The sequence below is a fragment of the Rhamphochromis sp. 'chilingali' genome (genome assembly GCF_963969265.1).
Source record: "Rhamphochromis sp. 'chilingali' genome assembly, chromosome: 18".
Lineage (NCBI taxonomy): Eukaryota > Metazoa > Chordata > Actinopteri > Cichliformes > Cichlidae > Rhamphochromis > Rhamphochromis sp. 'chilingali'.
Genome location: NC_137945.1, coordinates 14,809,114 through 14,836,788, shown reverse-complemented (window position 1 = coordinate 14,836,788; position 27,675 = coordinate 14,809,114). Strand labels below are relative to the sequence as shown.

General features: G+C 41.6%; 1 protein-coding gene across 4 annotated transcripts; it reads left to right on the top strand.

Moving 5' to 3' along the window:
* The first annotated feature begins 980 nt into the window (after positions 1-980).
* On the top strand, positions 981-27,675 carry rbm33a (RNA binding motif protein 33a). Of its 4 annotated transcripts, none has more exons than XM_080865980.1 (19): positions 981-1,162; positions 8,540-8,618; positions 8,990-9,038; positions 9,468-9,541; positions 9,640-9,955; positions 11,671-11,823; positions 12,177-12,351; positions 12,531-12,745; positions 14,441-14,759; positions 16,352-16,413; positions 19,001-19,130; positions 19,502-19,854; positions 20,280-20,543; positions 20,714-21,019; positions 21,954-22,760; positions 24,490-24,666; positions 25,450-25,635; positions 26,532-26,620; positions 26,772-27,675. In XM_080865980.1, the coding sequence occupies exons 1-19, from the start codon at positions 1,144-1,146 to the stop codon at positions 26,818-26,820; spliced, it is 3,822 nt and encodes a 1,273-aa protein (XP_080722106.1). In that variant the 5' UTR covers positions 981-1,143; the 3' UTR covers positions 26,821-27,675. The 4 variants fall into 4 exon arrangements, with proteins under 4 accessions (XP_080722106.1, XP_080722105.1, XP_080722108.1 ...); XM_080865979.1 differs by having other exon boundaries at positions 19,502-19,866; XM_080865982.1 differs by lacking the exon at positions 24,490-24,666 and having other exon boundaries at positions 19,502-19,866.

Genomic DNA, 27,675 nt, shown 5'->3' with positions numbered 1-27,675 from the left:
TGGTGTAAGTGTTATAAAAACCTCATCAGCCTTGCCGAAATAATGCATGACAAAAACCACTATGTTTCTATAACATTATCCTTCCATTAGTGCAAGTAGTTCCCCAACACAGGTGGAAATCCTAATTTTTCATACCTTGGAAAAACATTACAAGGAGAGGTTTGAAGGCAGGATTAATCCAGCTAAAGCATGTTCATTCTTAAATGATTATTAAAAATTGAATGAGTACCATGAATGTTTAAAGCTGTGGGGGAAAGAAGCAGAAAACATTTAAAGAACAGAGAGCGCATAGGAACTTAAAATGTGCATCTCTTTTTCCTCTGTGGATGATGCTTAACTACAAAAAGGAGAATAGATTAAAGGTATTGCAGTGCAATGTACCCTTCATTTTATACTTTTCAATAAAGTTTTGTATAGTACTGAATTTTGTAAATGAGCTGGTACTTATGTAGTGCAGAACTCTATTTGAGCATTTAAAGTGCTTTCTTACTGCAGTCCTTATTCATCCAATTAAACACATACACAATTTTTTTTCTATGCCTAATGACTTTTAAGAATTCACACGCTCACGCTCGGGGGAAACTGCGGGTTCAGTATCCCCAGTAAATCATGCATACTAAAAGTGCTGGGAATCAAACCACCAGCCTGATGGTAGACCCGCTCTACCTCCAGAGCCACAGCTGCCCTAACCTGAAAAAAGGCTGAAAAGGTCACTTTGAATTTATAGGTAATACACTTACTTACCAATATGCCACATAATATTCAGATTTATTATTGTGTTAATGATGTATGCTTTTTGTAGAACTAATACGAAGTCAACTTCATACCTTATCCAGATGTAAAGTAAATATCCCTCCCTCATCTTGCATGTAGCCTAGTAGTAGAGGGCGAACATATGTCTACGGAGAGAGCTCGATTTCCTGCAGCAAACCGATCCAGGGAGCTGGACTTTCCCCACCCACAATGCATCATCGCTGCAAACCCATCTCTAGCATGCTTGTATCCTGGTCGTGATCTGAAGTCATTGCCGCATAGAAGCTCTTGCCAGTCTCATATTTTAAACCATGAAAATGGTGAAGTACTGAAGATTAAATGCACTCTGCAGTACAGTAATCACACTTTAAGCGGGACGGGCCTTGCATCATGTCATCCAACGACCAGGGTGAGTAATATCAGTTGATTTTGTCGATAGTGTTAAGTTAGCCTCAGAGCTAAGTCAAGCTAACTTAGCTCGTTCGTACTGTCAACAGACGGCTTCAATGAGAGAAGGCCGCACGCTAGCCATTAGCTAAACCAGCTTTGTAAAACGAAAACGAATATAAGCAGACGAAAATACCGGACACAACGTTAACTCAACAAGTTTAAATTTGTAATACGCTCCAGCTGTGCATAATTCCCAAAGCTATTGTTAATACATTGAGGACAAAGTCAAGCGCTGATTAGCGTTGAATTTCCTTTTTGGCCTGTTTGCTAACATTATTTGCAAATACGCTCGCTGCTAGTCTGGTATCTGGTGGGATTAAAAAAAAAACCCACTTGATTCCTGAATAGCTAAGCATAATATAAAATAAGCCATGGGTCCTATTTGCTTTCTCTTGAATTTTAAAGCAGATATAATGGTTCTCTAATCAGGTATTTTCCCCTTTTTGATCGCATAGCGCTTTTATCGATAGCTAATTTTGATAGCTCAAGGTAGTCGCCACCCCCCACAACATACTCTTTTATGGATGATTAACACTGATTATGCACCTAACTACCTGCAGTGCAGGCTGTTATTCTATGGCTTTTTCGCCAGTATCGTAGCTATACTCACAACTGCACATTTCTATAAGGGCACTATGACGCAGTTAACGCGGTCCGTATGTCCCCATAGTGATTCCTACATTGTGTTTAGATAGCATTGCTTTGTAGAGGCCATCTTACGATCACAATTACAGTAAGAGTTAATACATTTGATTACAAGCGGTAAAATACAGGCACCAGACTCTAAACACTTGAACAAAATTGGGATCATTTGGATTTTGGAATTGGTTGGGACCCCAAGGCCGGACTGACCAATGGCTTTTACCTCAAATAAAACCCATACAGAGATTGGATCTCTAAGAGATTGCTGGAGGGGGCAGTTAAAAATGTCACTTTATTCAGTATAAATAAGAGGATGATAATGCATCAAACAGCTGCAATCCTATTTTCTACACATCAGTTCTGCTACTACATTGGCAGACTACATTTAGGAGGCCATACTGACTTGGATGAAGGACCTCACACTGGATGACTGAATTGCGACTTGGCGGCAACCTAAAATAAAAATATTGCAACCAGTCGCAATAGATGGCTTCCCCTTCCTGAGCCTACTCCTGCAGAGGTTTCTTCCTGCTTTCTTTTTCCCCACTGTTGCCAAGTGCTTGCTTAAAGGGTGGTTGTTTGTTTGTTGGGGTTTCTCTCTGTTATTGTAGGGCCTTTACCATACAATATAACTTGCTTTGATTCGACTGTTGTTGTCACTTGGCCCTGTATAAATACAATTTAAATGAAATATTATAGCGTTTAAATAAGACCACATCTTGCTAGCTGTCTGATATGCACCACTGAACAAGTCATGATGAAACACACTGCATTGGGACTTTGTTAAACAGCAGTAAAGAGCCACTACAGGCATTAGACATGAGATTTCTTACCAAAAACAGATTTTATGTTTTGTTTTTTACTTGTTTGTTTGGTTTTTTTCCATCTACTTCTTCTTATGGGTTATTTTATTTGTCTTTATGGGCCAGCTCTGGCTGTATTTTTGCCTGTATGTAATTTAGCAAGCAATCACACTTAGATATTTTATTTTGATTACCGTTTCTGACAGCATGAGCATACTGGAATGCTATGGCCTTTCTTTTTGTCAAGTTCATATGTTAAATTAACCAGTTATTCTCCTGCACTGCATGAATGCAGAAACTTTTTTAGCCTAACTTCAATGCCAAATGTAAGAGTTTGTGATTCGTGCCTTTAGCAGTCCATTAAACAACTGACTCATACATAATTATTGTTGACACTGATGGCGGTCAACTGTACAACAGTTTTTCTGTTGAAATCCCATGCTCAGTGCATGGCTGCTTTTCTAGGATGTTATTTAAAAATGGCAGCTTTATCAGGCTCTACTGTCAGAGTAGATTTTCGAGCTGAAAGCACAGATACAGAATAATTAGATGAGCAGAGACTGAATTATTAGGCAACCCAGATTCAAGAGCCCATTTTAAAGCTGCTAATTTGCCCTTTGAGTAGAATAACTTTTGCCAGAACAGAAAATGTGCAAATGTAAAAATTAAAATTGATAATAGGTTAATTAAATTTTTCTACATTATTTTCAGGGTCTTGAATATAGTTCTTGTTGCATCACTGACACACAGTTATTAACCTCTGAGCACACTGCCGGTGGAAACCTGCATGTCATGCCTTGTGTGTGTTTATGTGTGACACATGCTTCCTGCAACAGTTGTTTGGTACTTAATAGCACAAGTGGCTCTCTCGTTGACGTTGCCATAGACTGTAGACAAGGTAGTAGGCTCTGTGAATGATGAAAATGTCTACCAGTGGGAGTTCATTGTTAAACTTGTTTTTAATGGTTGGCTGTGCTGCTGTTGGCCGACATGCTTCCATTTGCTTTATCTTTATTAATTATTGGAATTATTTTTGGAGGGAAAGACGTGATGTGTTGCTTCATTCTGTTTGAATACTCTGAAGGTGCAAAGCGTTCTCACTACAGATACACCCGACTTCCCACCGTCAGCAGTGACTCCCGCCATGCTGTGTAGCTTTTAACACTTTACTGATAAAACAGAAAATTATTCTGAATTACATCGTGTAATTTACCAGATAAAAGTTTCATGCTCGACTGTCTGTCAGGGAGCACCAGCCTTAGTTTTGGGGAGGGTCATGAAGGATGGTCTGCTCGAGATGGGTAGAGGCGAGAAAGGTTCATGGATGTAGAAGGACGCCCATGAGCTAAGCTTGATATTTAAATCACAATTAAATTACCTGAGCCTCTTCCAGCTTTGTCGAAGTCAGCAGAGCAGAGCACATTGTTATATCCACCCATCTTAGAATCAAAGTAGAGATCGCAATTTTCTTGGTTGAGTCTGATTTTTATTTATTTATTTTGTGTGACCTTTCATTATCAGCTTTTGCCAATCCTGATTTTCTTTCTAAGGGGTATAATTGATAGCGTGCACAAAGAAAAATCAACTTTTGCTAACAGGACGCTGACATTTTTCTCTCATACCAAGGCTTCTGCTTTGTGACTGGCTCTGATGTCTTTAGATTGATGGATAGCTGGATGGTTTTGGATAGCTTTAGCTTTAGTTGCGTTTGGTAGCTTCTTTAAAATGTTTATGTGAGGGTGTTTTAAGTGTCTTATTAAGTTTGTTGTTACAAATGTTTTCGTGCTAGTTTCATGCCTTACTTTGATTAACTTTTTGTTTTCACTCACACTGAAGCGCTTGCATGTTAATAGGAATTTTAGTATGTGGCCTGTATGAAACACACTGGCTGGTAATTGGATATAGAGGGCTTACAATGCTGAAAATGCACTGATTCCAATCCCTGGCTGATCAGTCAGTGCATCCCTAATTTAAACAATTTCAATTTGTCAGTATTTTGAGCATCCGTCCCTTTTTTTGCTCATATGATGTCTGGCTTTCAGAGAATCAGAGGTTGCATTTTGCGCATTTGCTGTGTTCTAAGTGTAGGGATGCTATCTTGAATAGAATGAGCCTGACAGATTCTATTCAAGGCTGTTTGGAAAACCTGCTAAAATTGAGTTCTTCAGATTTAGGTGAGCCCACATAATTTGATCTGTGTTCTTTTATCTCTCTGATTTAATTCTGAAAGTTCTGATCAGAGTGGTTAATATCTCAGCTGCTTTGACATTCATTGATCATGTTGCTGCAGTGAGTTTTACCCCAGTTGCATCAGGGTCTATAACGTTTGAACGGAACATTTATTGATTTAATGGAGGCCAAATCTGCGTCAGTGCTAGCCATTTTCAAACAAAACCTAAAATCGGGTTATTGATCACTGCCTTTAAACTTATCAGATGTGCCTTTTTATTGACACGAGGCCCATCGCTTATTGAGTACACATCATTGTACACTGCACTCCTTTGTATTATGTGTATTTTTTAACCTATTCCTATATAAATAAAGTTGGTTTGCCTGAATTGGCTACTGTGACAAATTAAGATCGTCCATGATAGACGATCTGTGTTCTTTCTCTGAAAGGTTTCAAAGAGTTTGATCAGTTTGCGTAATAGGCTCTTGATACACATGTCATTGCAACAATAACGGCAGTTTGTTGGGGTAAGGAGCATGTGCAGCAGGGTGTTTGCAGTTTAGGGGCATTTCAGATTGTGAAAAGCACATGGTCTGTTGCAGGGCTGCAAAATTATGGCCAAAATAATAAAAAAATAATAATAAAAAGATGGACAATCATTTGATTATTGATTGCTTTTATTGAGGAAAAATACACTGTGCTACATTTCAGGTAACTAAAGAAGCTTTTCAGTAGGGCTGGGCCATATTATACTGTTCACGGTAATACCGGTATAATGTTAGGCAACGATAGGAAAATGAAATATCGCGATAGAATGGGAGTAAAACGCGCATGCGCAGTGCCTTTGTTTTCATACGCACATGGCCGATTGTTGAGTGAAACAGATGAACCAGAATTGGTTTGTAAAAATGGTGCAACTTCCGTGATGTGGAACTGGTTTGGTGTTTGTCCGTCAGATACACAACAAAGCACATTTTTTTGCAGAACATGCAAGCGGCCGTTCTAAGATGCTCTTAAATCTGGGAGAAATCTGGGTCCTAAACTCCGTATGCTTCAGGTCAAACAACACTGCAGCATCACTTAGAGTTAAAAACTGTCTAAATTCTTTCATCTTTAATAAAACGATCAGCATTGCTGCTTTACCAGGTGTAACTATAAAGTTCAACTTCCAGGCATCCATGAAAACAAAAGTTATTACATTTAACGGAGTTAGAAGTTAGCAGGAAGCTAGCGGAAGTTAGCTCGCTAGTTTCGCTAGTTACCTAAGCATGATATTGCATGTTCTGACTGAGAGATTTCTGAAAAAATTCAAATGTACAGCTCTGCTATCACTTCCAACATAAATGAAGACAGGAAACTAAACAGCAGTGACGTTTGTAGGGTTACTGAAGTTTGGCTAGCTGGTATATAATGATGTGCTACGTGATCGCTAGCGACACAGCTATGTTAGCATAACATAAACAGTGAAGCTGGAGGACGAACACTAACACTTTTCCACTTATAAAAGTTAACGTGAAGGTTCTTCATGGTTAGAGACAAATGCAATCGCATGGCAGGATGCTGTAAACGGACCAAACTTCAGTCAGGAGAACAACTGAGATAATCCATCCACAATACGAGGTTAGTCATTAATATACTGCAACAACATGGGAATAGAGCAGCTACCAGAGAATTCAACATTAATGAATCAATGGTACAGAAGTGGAGGAAGCAAGAAGAATGAGTTTAATAAAGTTTGATTTATCTGACTGCTTTGTTTCGCTTAATGTGCCTTATAATCCCGTGCACCTTATGGTCCGAAAAATGCGTACTGCACACTGCAGTTTAATGTTGCAAAGCACCTCTTTTTAACTTCAGTGGATATTATACATGGTTATGCTCAGGATATGTCAGCCCATTTCTACTGGAAATGCCTTTTGGTTAAACTTTCAGCAAGGAATTTGCATTTGCACTGTTACATTTTTATAAAGCTTTAATGTACATAAAAACCAGCTTCTTGTTTAAGTGAAAATAAATGGAAGGTTGTCTTTTTGCGCTAGTAATGTTGTGGAGTTGTATTTTGTCTCGCATCAATTATATCGTCGGTTATATCGTTATCGCAAATTTTCAAATATATATCGTGATAAATATTTTTGGCCATATCGCCCTGCTCTACTTTTCAGACAAGGTGTTTATTCACTTGACTCAAGTGCATCTCCTAGAAGGAAAATATAAAGTATTTCATTCCATTAATCAAACCTGGGCGATGGATATGACTAAAACTTGTAGCAAAGTACTTGAAAAGAGATTCCTCTTTATTTACCCTTTGATTGTTTGCATATAGTGCAGGTTTTGCTACTTTGGAAAAATGATTGCGCTGAGAGGTAGCCCATCTTTAGTCCAGTAAATGTATCATTTTTCTGAAGCTTTCATTATGCAAAGTGTTTATTGGGTGCTTATTTTGGCTAAATGTGATTGCATTGGTTTTTCAGTGTATTTTTGTGAGCTGGATGGAAACTGATGCACTGCACAGGCTCACTTTCATGGATGTCTGAGCACCCATTGCTTTTTCCCTCAGCCTTTATTGCAGAGCAGTTTGTGGTGTGTTTTCAGGGAGTTGAATAAGTTCATTGTGTTGCTGGTTGGTTGACAAAATTTGCCTTAAATACAAAGTATTTCCAAAGAACAAATGATGTTCTCTTCACCACCTGCTGTATTAGACATTTGAAGTTTGTTGTATTTCTGTCTTTTAACATTATGTTACTTGTCCAGACTAGTCCAGGAAAATTGAAGCTTTGTTGCACAGGGAACAGCTGTGATTGGCACATGCAGGCACGTGGTCAGGTGCTGATTTAGGAAGCACTTGATTTGCCTCTGCTTTGTGTTCCATTGGGGAAGCACGCGTTTTCAGTGTCGCTTGATCAATTTCAATTAATTGTGGGAAGCCAAAATGGTGATCGAGATTAAAATTCAATTAATTGTGCAGCCCGATTCCATAATGTTAGTCTAATGCTTTACATATTAAAGGAATTTCTTAGCTTTAAGATACATAAAATATATATTCGTAAAAGCGCTAGTTTCCAACCCAAAATTTAAATATTTTAATATATTTTGATTTACTACAACTCAGCTTTAACATGATGGTGGAGAAACATGCCCATCTGCGTTAGTCCTGCCAAGACATAAATTCATGTGTGGCTTGACGTTCAGCTCAAGTGTTGCATCATGGCCGGTAGAAAAGAGACACTAGTCTTCAGTGTTTTTGACCAACATTTGCAAAGTAAATGTAAAAGTTTAATTGTACAGGCAAGGAGCCTCCTCCATTTTTTAATGGATACACGGTCCCACTAAAACAAGCATCATAGTGAGAATAATAGGCCTATGGCATATGAAGAAAATGTGGGCTATGTCTCACCTTAAAACTAATTTTTATATATTTTGTAGTTATTTTAAGCCGTTGCCAGATTTCCCAAATCATGTTGAAAATGCAGACATATTTATTTTCATGGAGTGATTTTTATCCTGCTTTATGTGTAACGAAGTGATTGTTCATTGTTAAATCTTACTAACGCCGCATGTGATTTGGTCTTAACAGATCTGCATAAATGATAAAAAAGTGGCTCGAGCCACTATCCTGCTTGCCGCCTACCACCCACCTCTAAATCCATGTGGGAGCCTTCTGTTAGTATTTTACGTTGCTCTTGTTAGAGCTAATGTTGAAGCACAACTGTCCTTTTTGCAGATTTTGACTTTGATGAATATGACAAACCCGGTGCTGAGCGATCACGCAGAAGGAGAGGTGAAGATCATGATCTTGAGAGGTAAACTATTGCATCCATCTCTTTATTATATTAAATGGCACAACCTGCTGTTATCATTGAAATGTGTGTAATGGATTTTGGCCTGTGTTTTAGAACTTTTACATCCCTTGTATTGGTCAAGATGCTGCTGAAATTACTTATCTTTTATTGCAATAATATTATTATTGTTAAAAGTTGAGAATTATATATATATATATATATATATATATATACATACATATTTTTTTTTTTTTTTTTAAGAAGAGTTTACCTAAACAGGTTTAACTTGCTAGTTGAATAGAGAGTTGACAGTATTATGTAAGGCAGTATTAAGTAACATGCTGATGTCTAACTCTACTCACCTGTCATTGTTTGTCTTTTTGCTACAAAAGTGATTTGGAAGAGGATTTGTTGGAAGAGGACTGGCTGTCAGGTAAAAAGGTAAGAATAAGCTAAAAGCTTTTAAAAGTCACATTTTTTTTGCTGTGTGTGCGCTTTGTGCCAAGCTGTTGGTATGGTTTCTCTGCTTAAAAACCGGAAAACAACATCCTAAACATTAGTTGATGGTGTTTGTGGAACATTTAGAAAGTGATGCGATCAGTGGATTTGTAGCAGGTGGCTCCTCCACAGGGGGAATTGTTGATGTGAACCAGGAGGAAGTACAGTGGACAAAAAAGCACTCTGTTGACCTGTCCAGATTGCCTTCACCACATGGGAATAGAGCATCCTTTGGGGTTGGAGGTGGTCCCCTGCCCCCACACCTTAAACAGACACACCAACACACGCACACATCTAAAGAACAGTATGTTTAACACCATAATGGCCCTGTTTGTTTGTTTGTTTGTTTGTTTGTTTGTTTGTATGTTTCAGAATCCATCAGAAATGTCAGATGAAGAGCTGAATGATGATCTTCTCAGAAGTGATGATGAAGACGTAGATCAAAGGTAATCCACTTATATCTGTGTCCTCATCTTTGCTTAGACTTCCATCATCCCTCATTTCTGTTTTATGGGATGTTAAAAATGTTTTCACTTCCTCTCAGTGGTCAGGATATCAGCCTCAATACCACATATACCCTGGGCACATCCTATGACCAGCAGGACAACTCACAGGAAGCAGACTATACCGATGACGTTGTGAACCTCGGTGCAGAGGGCTGCGAAGAAGGGGATGTGGAGGAGGCGGAAGAGTACCAGCAAGAGGATGAGGCATATACAGAGGAATATGGCCAAGAAGATGGCGCAGAGATTTCCGAAGACCAAATGGGCTACGCTGGAGAGCCAGCAGAGGCTGACGACGACTATCAGGATGGTGTGCTAAACATCCAAATCAATGAGCCTATTGATGGTGAATTTCAAGTGAGTTCTCACATTTCCTCAGTTGTTCAAATCTATGCCTAAACACACACACATTTCTCTCCCCCTTTTCTGCCCAGCTCTATTGTGTCCAAGAGATAATGTCAATTTTCTTGTCTCAGTACAGGGTCAGTCAGGATTGAAAATCTATTCAGGAGAAGGAGATGTTGGTCGGTGTTTTTTGGCAGGGGAGGATTAGATTCATTATCACTTCCTGCCAGTTAATTTCTCCATCTTGCTGACAAAGTTTTGTTGACAGCTTGTTTGGCGTGAGGTAATGCTCTGCTGTCGCCTCCAAATCCCTGTGCCATTGTGACCTTGGGCCTTGTATCTTTGGGGGAGTAAGAAGCTGCTTTGTGTCAGGGAGATGTGCTGCCAATCGGCAGAGGTTAATGTGGGGGGCTTTTATCTCTGCCTTTAGACTGGATCTGATAAAGTCTCATGCAGGTGAAAAGATTATTGACCTTCCCGAGGACACTCCATACAGTTTTCTAATGATTGATGTGAGTTTCCCTTTTATTCGTTTTCCTTTCCTCTTAGCCTGGGCTAAGAGGATCAAAGATAAGACCAGATCCATGTGCAAATGTCTGTTATGCTCCATTTACCATGGTGTGATTGTGTGTGTCACCTGACAGAGATATATTAGCCTACCGTCTTTCTCCAAACAACGATAAGATGTTGACCTTCTTAGCACAAGTGGCTGCCTATTTTGGATTGGATATTTTGGAGATGTCTGCAGGTGTGGAGGTGTATTTCAGCTATCTGCAATGCCTGTTTACAAGGTCACTAGACTGCATGGCCTTGACATTTTGCTCACTGTGGTATTCATTGAGCATTTTGTGGAACAGTTTAAAGGATTAAGCTGTTCTTGTGCCTCCCTTGGGGCTTACTGTCCATCCGCCTGGTTTGGTTGGAATATCCCCCCCCCCCCCATTTCTGCCTTTTTACGTGGAGCTGCTGCTGGCAGGTTAATGGAGCACAACACCTAACATCACCTAACATCACTGCAAGACATACAATCTGACCTTATTCAGCCATTGGTATTTGTTAGAGGGTATTGTGCAGTTCGGATGCTGGAATCGCTGGCAGCTCATATTCCAGCTATGTTGCACCTTTTGTGTGTTGATTTTTTTTTTTTTTTTGACTGAGTTGTGTATTTGGATCACAGCTCAGTGTTTGCATCATGGGTTGAAGTGAAATCAGCGTGGACAGTAACGGAGTGATTTGTGAGGAGTCAGTCAATGATATTTTCACCATCATTGAAGCGGGGAGGAGTGTTTTTATCTGCGCCTGCATTTCTGTATATCATGTCAAACATTTACATCTCATTGAATTTCAAATGCTGTCAGGAATAGTAATGAAGCCTTGCTCCTACTGTTATGATAATTTGGGTTTGGAAGGGGTGGGGTTGTCTGGTGCCTCCCCAAAAACCTCACCATAGCATTTTTATTTTATTTATTTTTTTGTCCTTTTTTAATGAGAAAAGTTGAAATTTTATCAATCTGCACTGCAAAGTATGTCATCATGTCACCTCTTGCGTTCATTTCAGCTCTTAGTAATGGGAAAAAAGATAATCTATAACAGCATTTTTATTAAACAGAATGTTTTTTTATTTTCAACAGAAACAGGAAAAATAAAAAATTATTTGCTCATTGCCGGTCCTAATCAGAAATCTGTTGTCAATTTATTGATGCATATTAACCGTTTCATCTTTAAAGGATGAAGAATACGAAACCCCCTATGGTGATGAGCCTCTTGATGAAGATGGAGCCCAGCAGGAGGAGGGCGCAGGGGAGGACACAGAGGAGGTGGAGGGAAATCAGCAGAATGAAGACACTGCTGAAGGGAATAGAGTCTATGACATGGAGGAGGTATTCTGAAGCCAGCTTCTTTAGATTCATTGTTTTTATTTCAGTGTTGAAACGGGATGAACAAGTGGTGCTACAACTTCACATGGTACAATCAAGCTTGAGGGCTGGCTTTGTTAGCTAGGAATGCATAGAGCTTGATTGGTAGCAATGGGAGTATATGCTTTAACCTTCTGGCTACTGGCCCCCAACTGTTGGTGTATATTCAATAAACACCAGCATGAATTTTAGGATGTCCTTTCATGCAATAAAGCCAATGATGAAATTAAACACAGCAAGCCACAGAGTAAAAATGGTGAAGCAAATGTTAGGATAGGAGACGTCTTCTGTTTCTAACATCGGAGCATGTCCTTCAGGGTGAAAATGAGGCTGTGCGAGAAGAAGAAGAAGAAACAAAGGAGGAATCGGATGAAGAAGACGAGGAAGATGAAGAGTCTGGCCGCATAAGGTTCAAATCTGAAAGAAAGGAGGGCGTTGTTGTGCGCCTGGCAGATGCAGGCTCCAAAAGGCGGAACATCCCTGAAACACTAGGTACAAATTATTCCTGCTGGGAATAATTTATTCTGTATCCACTGACAGCCTGAATGCTTAAAGATGCTGAAACATTGAATCTCTCTAAACTCTTATAGGCTTCGTTTACATTACTTAAACTTCCGTTGATTTAAGTTTAATGTATGAGTGCCTCCTTTTCCTGTTCCACGTATAAACAGAACTGTCAGAGAAGGCCAAGCGAGATTTGATGGAATTCGAGGAGCAAGAACGGCAGAAGAAACAAAATCGTCACGGAGGCAGAGGCCGAGGTGGGGGACGAGGAGGCAGAGGAAGAGGAGGCTTCCCAGGGTTTGAAATGGGAGATTATAGAGGAGGAAACCGAGGAAGAATGAACGACCAGAGATTCCCCCCGATGGGAAACATGGGCATGCAGGTAAAGCACTGTCAAGTCATCCACCTGAATGTTTTTAAAGCGTTCTCCTATTTGGCTGCACAGAGCATTGCATCACTCAGTACTGTGTCACTTCACTGTAAGGGAGCATGAGGGCTTCACTGAATAAGATGATTTGAAATGGCTCAACTTTTTACCTCCTTGTATTCGTCACAGTTACAAGGCAGCGTGTCTAAGTACTTGACATGTATTTATTTTGCTGCTGCTCTCCTTCCTATCTAAAAGCACCACAGCAATGGTTGATTACACATGGAAAGAAAGTCAAAGCACTCTCTGCTCTCCTGTAGTCAGTGATATATGGATTATAGAAAATGATTTAGCAGTTGTTCATTTAGACAGCATTATAAAAAATTGTTTGCTCTTTACACAGAACTGAGCTCCAACCATTTAATCTTTTGATATACATTTATTATTGGTGAAAAAGTCACATTGAGCATGTACCATAATGTGCATGTGTATGTGCAAGTAACTAATACTTTTTCAGCACATCCTGGGCCTTTTTATACACTGGTATATGATATAAATAGTTACAATGTAAATTAATTTTATCAAATAAAAATGTTATTCTTTTTTTTTTTTAAAAATAAAACAAACTGTGTAGGTGTGTTGGGTTTCTTTACGTTTTTAGATCAAGGCTTCAGGTAACAAATAAAAGTATGAGTTGGGTGTTTCCCCCGTTGTTCACAGCTTGAGACTGATTAAAGTGATTCTTTTTCAAGGCTAGATGAAATCCAACTCCAGCACTGCATTATTTTAGGTTGTATTAATTAGTGTTAATAGGCTTTAAAATTCAAAACCAAACGTAAACACTGGAAATGAAAATTTAATGGCACAGGGATGACATGCCAACACCACAAACATCCTGCTGGCTGCCGTTAATGAGTGTGTGCTTTTTACAAGGCACTCTAGTTGTCAGGCTTAACTATTTGACTAATTTGGTCACTGGCATGTTTGTTTGTTTGCTCGGTAAACATATTGACCAATTATCAAGGACCCATTTGAAACATCACCTAACTATATAATTATTTTTTTGATGCATCGATGGCAGGGATATTCCAGTGGTAGCAGGTGGCATGACTTTTAAGTGTTGGCTTTGTTTGTTTTTCTTAATTTTTGTAGCATATTTCAAAGATTTTATATTTTTATTGAATGAAGGTTGATGAAATCTAACGCTGGGTTCACAGTGCAAAAATTGTCTACCTCTAATGATGGTCACTGTGGCAGAGTTAGCGATCATAGTCATTAAAAACCTGCCTTTTTGTAACTGAGAGACATGACGGAGTACTTGCTGTTTCTCCTTTATTAATCATGATTGCACATGATATCTATTGAGCTACACTGGCAGCATCATTCCTGTTTTACTTTGCTCATAATGGTCAACCTCACAAAATATTCTGACATAGCACGTTGTCAGGACAGTTGCTCCAGTTTCGATTAACAGTGAAGCCTACATCATCTGTATGAGGCCACAATCAGGCTGTTATCACAGAGTCTGAACCCAGCATAAAGAAAACAGACGTACATCCTATTTCTACCATACTGTCTTTGCTCTTGCTGTTGAATTGACTTGTTGGTGTGTCCTCGCATCATAGCAGAATCCAAAAGATCGGAAGGTGTTTTGACGGGTTGTTTTGGTTTTCCCTCCTCTCTGCTTTCCTTTCTCTTTCCAATTAACAGCAGTCCTCGCGAATGCTTCCTCCTCATCAGTCTCATCAGCAGCAGCTGCATTCCCCGCAGCACCACCCCTCACGTCCAAGCGGACCGCCTCACTTCCAAGATCACGGGCGTCCGCTTCCTCAGCAGCCCCTTCAGCCCCTCATCCCTCCGCACATGTCTCATCGCTCCCCGCCGCTGCGACCTCAGATGGAGCCGCCACCACGACTGATGAATTCCCCGCCACCCAACTTCCCTCCACATCACCAGCAACAGGCTCCACAACCTAAGAACATCCACATTAACCCCCACTTCAGAGGGCCTGCAACGTCACCCGTTCAAGGTACCTTTCTCCAGCGTCAACCCAGTGCTTTCTGGGTGACTTTTGTTATTTAACCTAATATATCCCTCTTATTCAGTTTTTCTTTGGATTAGTGTTAAAACTAAAATTGCTGGAGAACTTATATATTCAACAGTTCTGTCCATTAACAAGGGGATCAAGCCAATCTCTCATAATTATATACACATTTACAGGTTTTAATGCATAAGAAACCACATTGCTTTAGAGAGTCGTATTTGTTGTGTGCAACTTTTTGGAGTCAAAGATATAACACACAAAAAATCGAGAAATTGACAGGAAACTGAGAATCCCACCTGCGCACAAAGTCAGTCAAACGGTGACTTCATTAGTATTTCCAGTGTTTGTTATTGTAGCTTCAGTGTCTGCAAATAATCTGTAAGTGGAAAAAATTAGTTTATTGAACAGTTTTCGATGCATAAACTTCAAGTAAGCAACACAGCGTTTTGCCCCGGGTCCTTGTCCGGCAAACCTCTCGGCTGTGAGGTGGGGAGGGAACCCCCACTCAGTGTAGCCACACACGCCTGAGGCTGCGACCGAGCCAGTCTGCCATCCCATTAGTGATGATGGTCAGTTCTTCATCTTTGGGCCGTGGTAGTAATTGTAACTGATGGTTTCTTATAAACTCAGTGAAGTTACAAGAGGCTGTTTATCTATTTGCCTGTTTATTAAACCACAGTAACTGGCAATGGAGACATCTTTAATTTAAAAACAAAACAAAAAACAGGAAATGAACACAGATTAAGGACAAAGATAAAAGTTAATCTAGAAGTTGAAAATCTGGGCTTTGGCCTGGCTTTCATATGCTGCGAAAACCAAGCTAAAACCCAAATTAAGCCATGTTTCTTTATGGTGGCTGGAAATGTATTTAAACACTTTTTAGAGTAGATTCACAAAATTATGCCATATATGACCCGATGAGATGTCTTAAATTTGTTAGTATGGGCAGTGAAGATGAACAGTGTTACAATAACTCAAGTATGCATTCATTCACTGAGATGGGTTATCCGGCCTGTCTGTCCAGGCCGAGATTGAAATTGTGTTAGGAAAGCGTGTGCAGTGTGGGCTGTGCTCCCAAGAGAAAGGCATTTGCTGGAAGATCTGGGGGTGCCTGAGGTTAGGATTGTGTGTGCATATGTGTGCAAGTGCATTTTATTTATTTATTTTTGTACATCTGTGTTGTGTAGTTTATATGTTCCACTTTAATTTTCTTTACCAGTGCTGGATGTTGGCATATGGTTTCACCAATGCTTATTAAGAAAATCCCATTAAAAAAATAACATTTCAAACAATAAGAAATTTCTTCTTTTATATTTGTTGATTCAAGCAAGTATTTACTATTTCCTTGAGCTCCCTGGTCTGTACCTAACTGGGGAGGGGGCAGATTTGTGCAGCAACACTGAGCTAAAATTTAACATGTACCCCTGACTAAGAGCCTTTAGCATGGATATGTCTAATGGTCTCCTTCCTTTCTACAATCACCACCCTCTCTCTCTCTGCCTACTGCCTCTCATTTTCATTTTCTCCCCCTCCCCCTCCTCCTCCTCCTCTTGCTCTCTTTCTACCTCTCATTGCAGTGCCCTTGATGCCTCCTGCTCAGAGCCAGCCCAGACCTGCTGTGGGTCCTCAGAGGTTCCCTGTGAGTAGCAGCTGCTCCTCTACCTCTCTTTCGCCTCACTTTCTCTCCTCCTTCACACGGTTAGCGTCCCTTTTAGTGAGGGCAATATCATTACTTCAATTAGCCTGTCTGCCCAGGCCAAATACTGTTAAAGAAAATCTGTAAACACTGATAGGAGCCTGGCTGCACAACTGGAAATGCGTGATAGGGGCTTTAGGCGGTCGACTTTTAGAGGTTGGGGCTGCAGTGGCGGGACTTACTTAGTAGCTCTTTATGGATGGGCTGGGGCTCAGACTAGTCAGCTTGGCATATAATGGAATTGTGAAACCAGGATATACTGCCAGTTAAAATTCACTTTCCACAAGTTTGTATCCCAAAGGCACAGAGACCTTTTTCGAACAGTATCTAAATTAGTGAAACGGGGTGGTGGTTTGATGGGGCTCGGGTGTACCACATATTGCAAAGGCAGAATTTCACGTCAGACGGGCTGATCTTAAGTCGGTGATTTCCTGAAAGAAAAGGTCCTTTATTTCACTCACAAAGAGCCCATCCAAGACATGACAGAAATGCCTTTAAAGTAATTACTGTATTGAAGGAAATCACTCGCTAGAAAGTCACCCAGGGTGCCTTAAGTTACTCCATCCTTCTACTTAATGATGCTCAGGCATCAGGTGGTGCTGGTACTGACTGACATCTTTCTGGAGAGCGCCTTTTATATGGATTTATGCAAATGAGCCATTGGAAATGGCTACATCCAATTGCGCTCATGTGAATTTACAACCCTGCTGCCAGATGCCAGACCTCTGCACAGTAGTCGGTCTTTGTCAAAAATGTATTTTTATTTACACAAATTTCTGGCCTTTAGTGTCAGTATCACAGCATTCCGGTTTCTTGAGGTCTGTGATTGTGCTGGTTATTGATGGCACCGTAGCAAAGAGCTATTTTGGCAGTACAAGGGTGGGTTGGAAAGGTATCCAGACAACTGGACTGATGAACAGCATAGTGTTGGATTCCCCAGCTGTCAATTGCATTTAGGCTGGTGTTGCCAAGGACACAATTTGAAATGCAGGTGACATACCAGCCGGCAACATCCCATTTATCGGCGGGCACCTGATTACTCATGATTATCATACATTATCATCCCATCAAATTTAATTGTTAATAGGCCAGGCGAATTGGGGGTCATAGCCTCTAGTATTACTGCATTAAATTTTTGCTGGTGGAGACAGGTTTTGAAATATTAATCTCAACACCAATTAAAGTCATTATTACGAATATTTTTACTCTTCACACATTTAGTTTCACCACAAAAGAGCTGCAACTAAGGATTATTTTGACAATTATTTTGATTTGGTGCCCGTTCTCAGTTAAATATTGATTAATGTTAATGGAAAAACCAGGAAATAGCCAAGCATGCGCTTTCTATCTGCTCAAAGCTAACTGTTAAAGTCAGAAAGCTTGTGTTGTTTTAAACCTAAACAACAAATGCGTTTTAAAAAATTATCCGATGATGAGTCGTGTCTGAGAAAGAGACGCCTGCTCTGCAGACACTTTGTAGGAATCTTTTCTCCTTAGCTATTATTAATTTACAGCAGTGTTCACTACTTTGAAAATAGCACAAGTAGTAAATGATATCAGTCTTATGTTAAACCCAGAAACAAAAACTCAAGTTTCCATTCTTTGTTATATAGTTTGACATTTGGCCCATCTCTGTTATATTTGTCACGGTTATCCCATCACAACTAAGCACTGTCCTTGCATCAGTTACATACCGAGTCGACTGTTTATCAAGGATTAGACGTGAGAGGATGAGCCGTGTTATTCGAGAGGTATTATATGGACACTGGAGTCCTCATTGTGCAAACCTGCCTGCCTGACCTTTCAGAATGGCATGATTGTGCCACCATTGTGATCCTCAGTCTTTGTAAGCCTCTTTGATTAACTTTATGTTAAGCAAGTTTTTGGGACTCTGGCCTTCTAGCTTTCTAACACCTCTTCTCTCTAAATACCTCCACACAGCAGTGGAATAAAGATGGATTAAGCCTTGATAGCATCTTAAGTAATTTACAATAGGCTTGGAGGAGGCAAGCAGCCCATTTGTGGAAGTGGCACGTGTTGAATAGCAGGTTAATTTTTCAACAGAGATGGATGTTTAAAAGAATAAAGGAGACAGTTATGAGGGGGATTCGAATTCCAAGGAGGGATTAAATGGTTATCTAGTTTTCCTTGGAAGATAGATTGGGAGTGGTGTGCATGCGATGAGTGGAAAGCTGTCTAACATACAAAGTGGTTGAAACAAAGATGAGGGCACTTATCCCCTCGTGAAATACCCTTTCCTTGTTAGAAAAAAAGCCTTTTAGAAGCCCCGAGTAGCATTAATGCAGGTTTGCTCACAAATTCATGCTGAAGGGTTTCTTTAATATTGGCATGCATATTGATGTTTACAACTCAAGATTCTGCATCTTTTTAATGACCCTAGCACCTCAATTACAAGCGCTTTCTGCCCAATGCAATACCTCACAAATTCCCATTTTTCATTAGTTTAATTTGTTTGTGATTATTGAGTTCCCAGAATGGCCTATAATTCATGAGTTTTGTGTTTTCCCAGGGACCGGGAGACTTTCAGCAGCACATGCCTGGTAATTTCGGTCAGCCCCAGCGGCCCCCTCATCACATGGAGCCTTTTAGGAACCAGCCACCTCAAGGCCCCCAGGACAGAGAACCCCTCTTTATGGGAGGTGAGTCTCACGTCCAGCCTTGATGAGGATAACAAAGCTCTCTTAGCATATTTAACCCTGTTCATCATCACCTCTGGCGCTATACCTACAGGGTATGCTGCTAGCTTTCTGGTTAGCAGAACTCATGTAGAATTCATGTGTGTATATATTTATATACACGTCAGAATGAAACCTGGAAATGGCATTATACATATTTCATTTGCAGAGTTAATAACCAACATGTTTGTTTTTCCGTTCACCTTGAGAGAGCTGGCTGTATCCGTTTTTCATGCTATAACAGTATACATCCAGAGTCTTAGTTACCGGTGTAGTCTCAAGGAAAGAAAGCTGACATCTCCCTTATGTTGTTGTTATTCCTCATGTGGAAACAGAGCGCACAGATTCAACACGGTTTCCAGGGCAGCACATGTTTGATCACCAGGGCCCCGGCCCTCTGATGAACAGCAGCAACAACCTCCACCAGCAGCAGCTGCCCAGCCAGGGCCACATGGGCTTCGGCCCACCAGGACCAGCCTTCAACCACCCGGGCCAGGGCCCGCTTGGACTGTTTGGGAGAGAACCCCCAAGACACAACATCCCTCCCCACCAAAATCACCCGGGAATGGTGAACTTAAATCAACAAGGTGGACCCCCCAACCAGCCCAGGCCTTTCATGGGCCCTCGTCAAGCTTTTGGCCAACAGGGGAACCTTTTCCCTCCTACACAAGTTCCGTTTGGGATGCAGGTACGACTAAGAGTAAGTGATTTCTATAACCACTAGATGTCTGTGTGTATTTGTGTCTGTTTGTTTAGTGAATGTTTGTTTATTTAACCCTTTTTCTCCTCTTCTACCACAGTTAGACGTGCTTTCTAAATTCAATAATTTGGTCTGACTAGTAATCATATTCATTGCTGCTAAAGTGTTGAGGCTCTTGTGTTTGGCACTGCTGCATTTTGACTGGAGACATAGACAAGAGCGCCCTCTAGTGATTAAAGCATTATTTTAGTACTATTTAGTTGGATGCATGAGGACACAAGTTAGAGCTCAATTATGTAGAGATTTCTCGTTCCAATGTTGGGAACAACTTTCAGAAAAACTAGTCCTGTTCCTGTTGTTTCAGAAAAAGATGTGTTCATTAAGCTTTTCTTCCTTTCCTCCTGATTTTTCAGGGCTTAATGCACGGCCCTCCTGTTTCCCAGCTTCCACATCATGATCCGCTGTCACCCCATCAGCCCATGCACCAGCAGCAGCAACACCATAGGCAGGACTTACCCCACCATCAGCAGCCGCAGCTAAATCTCGGTGAGCCTCGCCCCATGATGCACCATGGCCAGAATCCTTTCCATCAACAGCAGGGGCATGGCAGCCCAAGACAGATGAATCCCCGCCCTCTGAACCCCCAACAGCGCCACATGTCTAACAGGCAGAGAATGGTGAGTGATTAACATATTATCTCATTTATTTTATTCTTAAACTGGTCGCAGTTTAAGAATGAAAGAATAAAATGTTGCCATCGTTGTTATATGTATCGCGTCTATTTTTAATCAGTAAATAAAAACTGAGCTAAATGGTTTGAAAACACAAAATTTGGCCTTTTCTTCAGAACACACCTGTCTCCAAGCAAATGCAGCAGCGCAACAGCAACCTACGTGAGCTCCCTGTAGCACCTGGCAACACAAACACGAACAGCGCCCGCCCTGCCACCACCCCCACCTCCCCCGCTGCCAACATCAAGCCTGTTGCCAGGACAACACAGGGGATGCGTCCTGGGCAGAACACTCAGCCGATGCCTGACGGTGGCAAAGGAAGAGGCCAAGCTGTTGCGAAGACTGAATCACAGCCTGAGGGAGCAGGCAGGACAGTTGTTCGCAAGGAAATTCCACGCACGCCGTCCGGCGTGACACAACAGGTCAGGACTCGAAGATCAAATTTTTGTTGTTTTTTTTTGTCAGAGACAAGGACAAAAGAAGTAAATTTTAAAAAATGAGCATGTTTGGATAATACATAATGTGTTTATAGTAATGTGCTGATTTTTTTTTCCAAATACACTTTTTTATAAATCCTCTGGTATACAATACAGTGTCAAAAATGTTATTTGCAGCATTGTTTTTCCTGCATCATGAAATTCAAACCATCGTAAGCTCGTGTCCCAAAAGTAAAAGAAGGAAATCGGTGTTAGAGATGAACATTTCAAGCTAAAATACTCTAAAGTAGTCATAGGAAGCTATTTGACTATTCAAAGATTACCCCTCGGCACCCACTCTCATATGACTGTGGATATATATGCTCTATATACCTGGAAAACTATGGAGTGGTTGTTGTCATTCATTCTTTAGAACTTTTTAATGGCCATAGATGTTTTTTTTCTTTTTTTTGTTTGTATCAGAGCATCTAATGTGTGTCTAGTAATTGTCAGTGAAGGCGGTATTCTTCTGTTTTAGTTAGAATTTATAATAGGCTTGGAGGAGACTGGCAGACAACTTATAATTTCATTGCTGCCACCTTCTGGTAGTACTGTTGCATTACATGCTACTAGATGCCAGTAAAAACAGGGGAATATTAATATATAATAATAATACTATACATTATTCTTTAAAGTAATGTAATCTAAAAACATTGATGTGTGTAATAAGTACAAAAAATTACTTGCTATATACTAAAGTCTTTGGATTTTTACTTGCTAAAAATTCACCAAAAACCAAATCATATATTTGCTGATGACATTTTCACATGCTTTAGACTTAATGCCCAACCCAAGCACTAATGATTAAAATAAGACACAGTGCTACATCCAGGAAGTGAAGTGTGGCAGGCATATTTCCAGCTTGTGTTTTGTGCTACAGGATCCTGATGAGGATGAGGAGACACGGCAGTATCGTCTGAAGATTGAGGAGCAGAAGCGTCTGAGAGAGGAGATTCTAAAGAGGAAGGAGATGCGACGGCAGATGCAGGCTGGTGTCAGGAAGAAGGAGCTGCTTGAAAGACTTAATGCCCAGGCACCAAGCCAAGGCACCACTACTACACAAGCTCAGCCCGAGCAACCAAATAAGCAAATACCACACCCTGTACCTCCAGCACAACAGCAGCAGCAGCGGCAGCAGCAACCACCACCAGAACACAAACCACAACAGCAACTGCAACCACAACAGCAACTGCAACCACAACAGCAACTGCAACCACAACAGCAACTGCAACCACAACAGCAAAGACAGTTTCCTCAGAGAACACAACAATCAGTAAATCCCACATTAAAGACTGGCAATATAGGTAACACCATCCCTCCCAGCAGTGCTGCTCAGACCCCCGCGCCCCGTCCCAATGTCAGGACACGGCTGCAGATGGTAAAAGGCAGCATTCAGCAGCAACAGCCTGCCCGGCCTGTTAAGCAACCCCAACAAAATCAGCTGCAGCCAGTGCAGCAGCGAAGAAGCAGCGCTTTGCAGAACGTAAACCGACCTGGTGCTCCGATCCAAACCATTCAAGTTCCTCAAAGGAACGTACCTGATACTCCTTCAGCGAGTCCAGCCATGGCTCAGGCTCAAGGACCTAAACTTGGCGCTAAAAGAACTGTGATGCAGCGGGCAAGGAGTACTAGCTTCGAGCGCCAGCAGGTGCCGCAAAAAGTCAGAGTCGTCAAACTTTCAGGAGCGGTGAGCATATGATTTCATTTTTATCCTACACCTCTTTGCCTGTTTTGGTTTGACATTTATTTGATCCTCTTCAGCAGATTTTACCCACATGGGAAACTACACAGTTTTGAAAGGAAATGCCACTGATTGCCCTCACTGTCTGTGTTGCAGTCCAGATGATATCTAACCTATGGGAATGACATAGTGATGTCTGTGTCATTTTGGAAAAATTGATCTGTTAAGAGTTTCCTCTCTTAAGCTTTGGGATCTGGTATTTAAGCCACAGTGTCTTTACATACATTTTACCTAGAGAACACAGAAAGCCTGGAGGCATTAAAAGAGAGCAATATGACATTTATCTGTGGAGTTGGGGACACCTCATCACTGCTCCTAAAGGTTGATATCCTCTTTTCAGGACAGAAGAGTATTCTTTTAATGATAAAGGCCTCGGAGGGGGTAAAATAAGAATGACGGTAACGGCGGTAAAGTCCAGAATTACCACTGCTGTCTGTTTTTGTACTTGCTTGATAAGTTACTGCTGTGGCCTTAATTGCACATTAATCTTTATTGAAAAACCACAAAAGCGTGCGTGTTAAACATTCATACTTGTCACTGATGAGATGTGTTGGTGGGATATGATAGTATTTGAAATAAGCTGCTTTTCGACTTCATCCCAGAGGATCAAGCCGCCGAGCCAAAATCACAGGCTGGCTGCAGATGAAGATAACTGGGTGTCAGCGCGTTAATGGAAACCTGCGCAGAGCTATCTGATGTAGCGCATCTTGGAGAAAAAAAGAGGAGTGGGATGTGAAGTGGGGAGAGAGAGATGGAAAGGGAAAGAAACGGCTAGGGCCCTATAGCAGCAGTGAAAAGAACATTCTCCAGGTGCTCTCTCTTCCACATTGTTCTGCTGTCATCAACGGGAGCTTGACAATGTTATCTCCTTTCCTTATTTTTCCTCACACTCTCTCTCTCCCTTTCTTGTCATCCCTCAGTTGCTTTTTTCCCTCAGCCCATCTCTCAGGTGCGAAGCAACAAAAGATGCCAATCCAAGACTCTTGTAATTAATCTTTTTTGGTTGAAGGTGGTGGCGGTGGGGGGAGAAACATAATACCTGTGTAAGAAAGTTGCCACTTTTGAGGATTTGGATTTGTATGGCTTAGGCACACAGATAAGAGGCAAATTATATTTTCATCAGGGATAATACAAAGCAGTGCAAAACACAAAAGCTGGGGAGGAGGGGAGCGCGCAAGGGAGATGGGGTACACATCGAGCTGCTGTCGTTTCAGTGTAATGCAGCTTAGCATTTGATGGGCGCAATCAGGAGCTGTGATTTCTATAGGAGGGATTAATCCATTTATTCTCAGCTGGGGACAGGTCAGAGATATCGCCTCTTTTCTTCCCTCGTATTGATCTGTCACATCTTTCTGCAGACTCGGGGAGGAGACGACCTTCAATTCCTCCCTGCATGTCAACACAGTTGAGCTGTGACTTTATTTGATAATGAGACCATCACCTTGTTGAGCTGATCTTTATTCTCCACAGCCTGGCGGATACGAATCCAGCGTCCAGTCCTGACGGATTTTAACGTTGTAGATATGTCCTTGCATTTCTCCCAGTTGCCCATAAACCACTTTCCCCTAAATGCTTAATGTGCATAAGGTGATTTTAAAAAGTGGGAAGTTTATAATTAATTATTCTTGTTTTTTGAGATGCTAAATTAGTTTTGCCCTCCATCATTCCCATCCAGAGTGGAAAGGGGCCTGAGGCCACAAGCAGCCCAGTACAGGAACAAGGCGCCTGGCCAGCAGCTACGCTCAACCAGGGCATCCAAAGGAAAGTTACCATGACAGGACAACAGCAACAGGGACCAGGTGGACCGTCACAGGCTAGCCGCGGGGGCATGGGCAACCCACAACAAAACAGGGTATGCTCAAAATGAGCTCTGTTTCTTTTGTGGTGTAGACACTAGAGAGAATTTCGCCTGAAATGTGATTATTAATGGAGGTCAGTGCACATGCGATGGCAGTTCTGCTATAAAAGAAGCTGAAATGACTCCTGTAAAGTTGTCCTGTGCCAGTGGCACTCCTGTGGCATTCAGTAGACGTACCAATCGAGGAGTTGTAATAAGACAGGACAGTATGCCAGGTGCGGGAGTATTGACAGGCTGAAAATGGTGTAACACAGGGGGACTACACAAGGTCCCCTGGCCTCTCTGCACGCCTGTCACCGCCAGGCTCCTGTCACTGTTACCGTACTCACTGGCGCTGACAGGGTAAGGCAGCCACCATAACGCTTGCATGGCTCCTCTCCCTTTATGCTCCCCCGCCCCCCAACACATACAGACATATTCCCACTAGCTCCTCTCCTCTCTTCCTCCTCCCCTCCTCCTCTTCTTCCTCCCCCTCTGCTGCTGAAGCAACATATCTCTCACTCACAAGCTCATATGAAGATATGCCACGCCGCTTGCATCGTGTTCTGATGTTGATGTTCAATGCAGAAATATGACGAGTCAATCATGTGAAAGCGTGACAAGGCTGAGAGGTGTGAGAGGGAAACGTGTAGAATTTTAAAAATTTGCCTTTGTGCTCAGAAAACTCTCCACACGGCTGAATGCACCTGCGTGCCCGTTTTTAGGAGGAGAAGGTTCACTCTGTACATCTGTGGTCTCTCTCTCTGTTTTTAAAATGACTCCTTCCATCGATTTTAGGTTGTTGTGTCAGGCCGGGGCCGAGGTAGAGGGGGTAGCCAGATGGGTCGAGGTCGTCCGATGCCCACCAGACAGAGCCAAAAGACTGCTGAGAGTGAGCGCTGCACTGTGTCCATTGAAGGCCTCTCCTCATCTACAACCGATTTGCAGCTTAAGAACCTTCTGAGGTCCATCGGCCCAATAGAGGTGGGTACCAAATACATCACCCTGGAGAATATGGTGTATTTATATTGTGTTTCCATACCTCGTTGACATGGCTTGGCTAAAGCTGAATTTATGCATTGTTTTTACATTAAAGCCTCATACATCACACTATTAGGTGATCTGCTTTAATGGTCAGATTGTCCTGTTGTAACCCTTTAGGGATTGCCAGTCATTGATAGCATTGCTACTAAGGTAGGTTGGCAGAGAAGGTTAAAGTGGACCCTTTTAGAGTATACATGTGTATAGATACACTAAGTTATGAATCTTGGGGGTCTTCACCCCCCCCCCCCCCCCCCCCCCCCCCCCCAAGATTAATAAAAGAAATGAGCTCAATGAGTATCTCTGCACGTTTAGTCAGATTATTCTCCAAATTGAAAAATCCCCCCTCGTATGACGATGCTGCATACACACATTAATTTTGAAGTGTGCAGAAGTCTGAGCGTGTGTTTGCGTGCACATCTCCGTGCACACCCAGACACATCTGCGTTTGCAAGTGTTGCTTATATGTGATGTGACATGAAACTGTAGCGAGGTAGATTCCGTTTTGAATAATCTGTTATGTTATTTATTTAAAAGATTAAATTATCAAATTAGGTAAGAATTGGCGAGATATTGCCGATCACTTTGGTCATCTTGACGCCCTACTTCACACTGAAAACTTAGAAACCACATATTTAGTGGCACCCACCAGTGACAGCAATGGCGTTTCTTATCTGCAACCCCACAGCGCCCTCTGTAGTAGTGATTCAGTAGGTTAGCTTTGAAGATCCAATTGATTATTCCCTTTCTTGTTACCACCCCCGCTCCCCCTTGCGGAGGAAAGGAGTATGCACTTCTATTTAGTTGGGCCTTTCCCCCCCATTTTTATCCACTTGCAGACTTTCAAAATGGTGCCCCAGCAGAGGAAAGCATTTGCTACATTTTCCAGTCCCCAACATGCAGCAAGTTTCCAAATGAGCTTCCACAGGTACTGAACACAGCTCCTTCCTTTTATCTTTGTAAACATGTCAGACATACTCCAGTAGACCTTTTTATATTTTCCAGTTTAGCTGCTGTACAGTGTCATAGGTATCTCCATCCACAGTGGCTCAAACATTGTTATCACAATTATCACACAGGCACATGATTGATTTGTCCCACATTGATGTGTCGCTGATTGACGGATGAGGAGCGTTATAAAGCCAGCGGGTCCTTTTGCAAGAAGTCGCTCTCTCCCAACGCCGGAGGGTCTCCTGCACAGCTCCAACCTGGTCTACAGATACTTCTCCATTTCTTTTGGGGGTCACTAACATTCAACGCCTCTGCACATCATTCATCAAGTCGTCTCCCATCGAGCTGGGACAGTGAACACAAAGACATTTAGCTGAGAGCATGCCTGTGTTTGACTTTTTCTACCAAGTGTCTGCAGTTGTGAAAATGGCACTGGAGAGATACTGGATACCTTCTGCTATTTCAATGTAGTTTGTGATTAATGTTTATTTTGCATCTGACATGGACACTATAAGTAGAGCTCATCATGGGATAATGGTTGCTCCCCTCTTTAGTGAAATCCTTCGTGACAAATGACACTTGAACGCTGTGATTCTAACGTGACCACTTAATAGAATTTTTTATGTTATTAGTGGTGTGGTGCTCATATAGGGGGACTTGTTGTGGTGGGATGCGGTCAGCCTGTTCATGTAGTGGGTCTCCCCTGTCTGTAGATGGCAGTATTTTATCACTATTGGTGTTTCAGTCTTTCTCTCGTAGCCCTGCATTCGGGTAGCTGTGAAGTCTGTTTTTTGGTCTATGGCACTACCTAGTGGGGTTCCTGCATATAGGCGGAGAGGTGTCCTGGTTGTGATGATTCAAGATGTCATAGCAGTGACCAAAACCCAGCTGGGATAGGCTGTGATTATTTTTTTGCTAAATTCCCTGTGGTTTAAAGAATTGTAAATGTGGGCACTGATGAGTTGATTTCTCCTGTTTTTCAGTTTTATTGTTGCTTACTAAGTCCTTTCTATCTCTCTCTCTCTCTCTCTC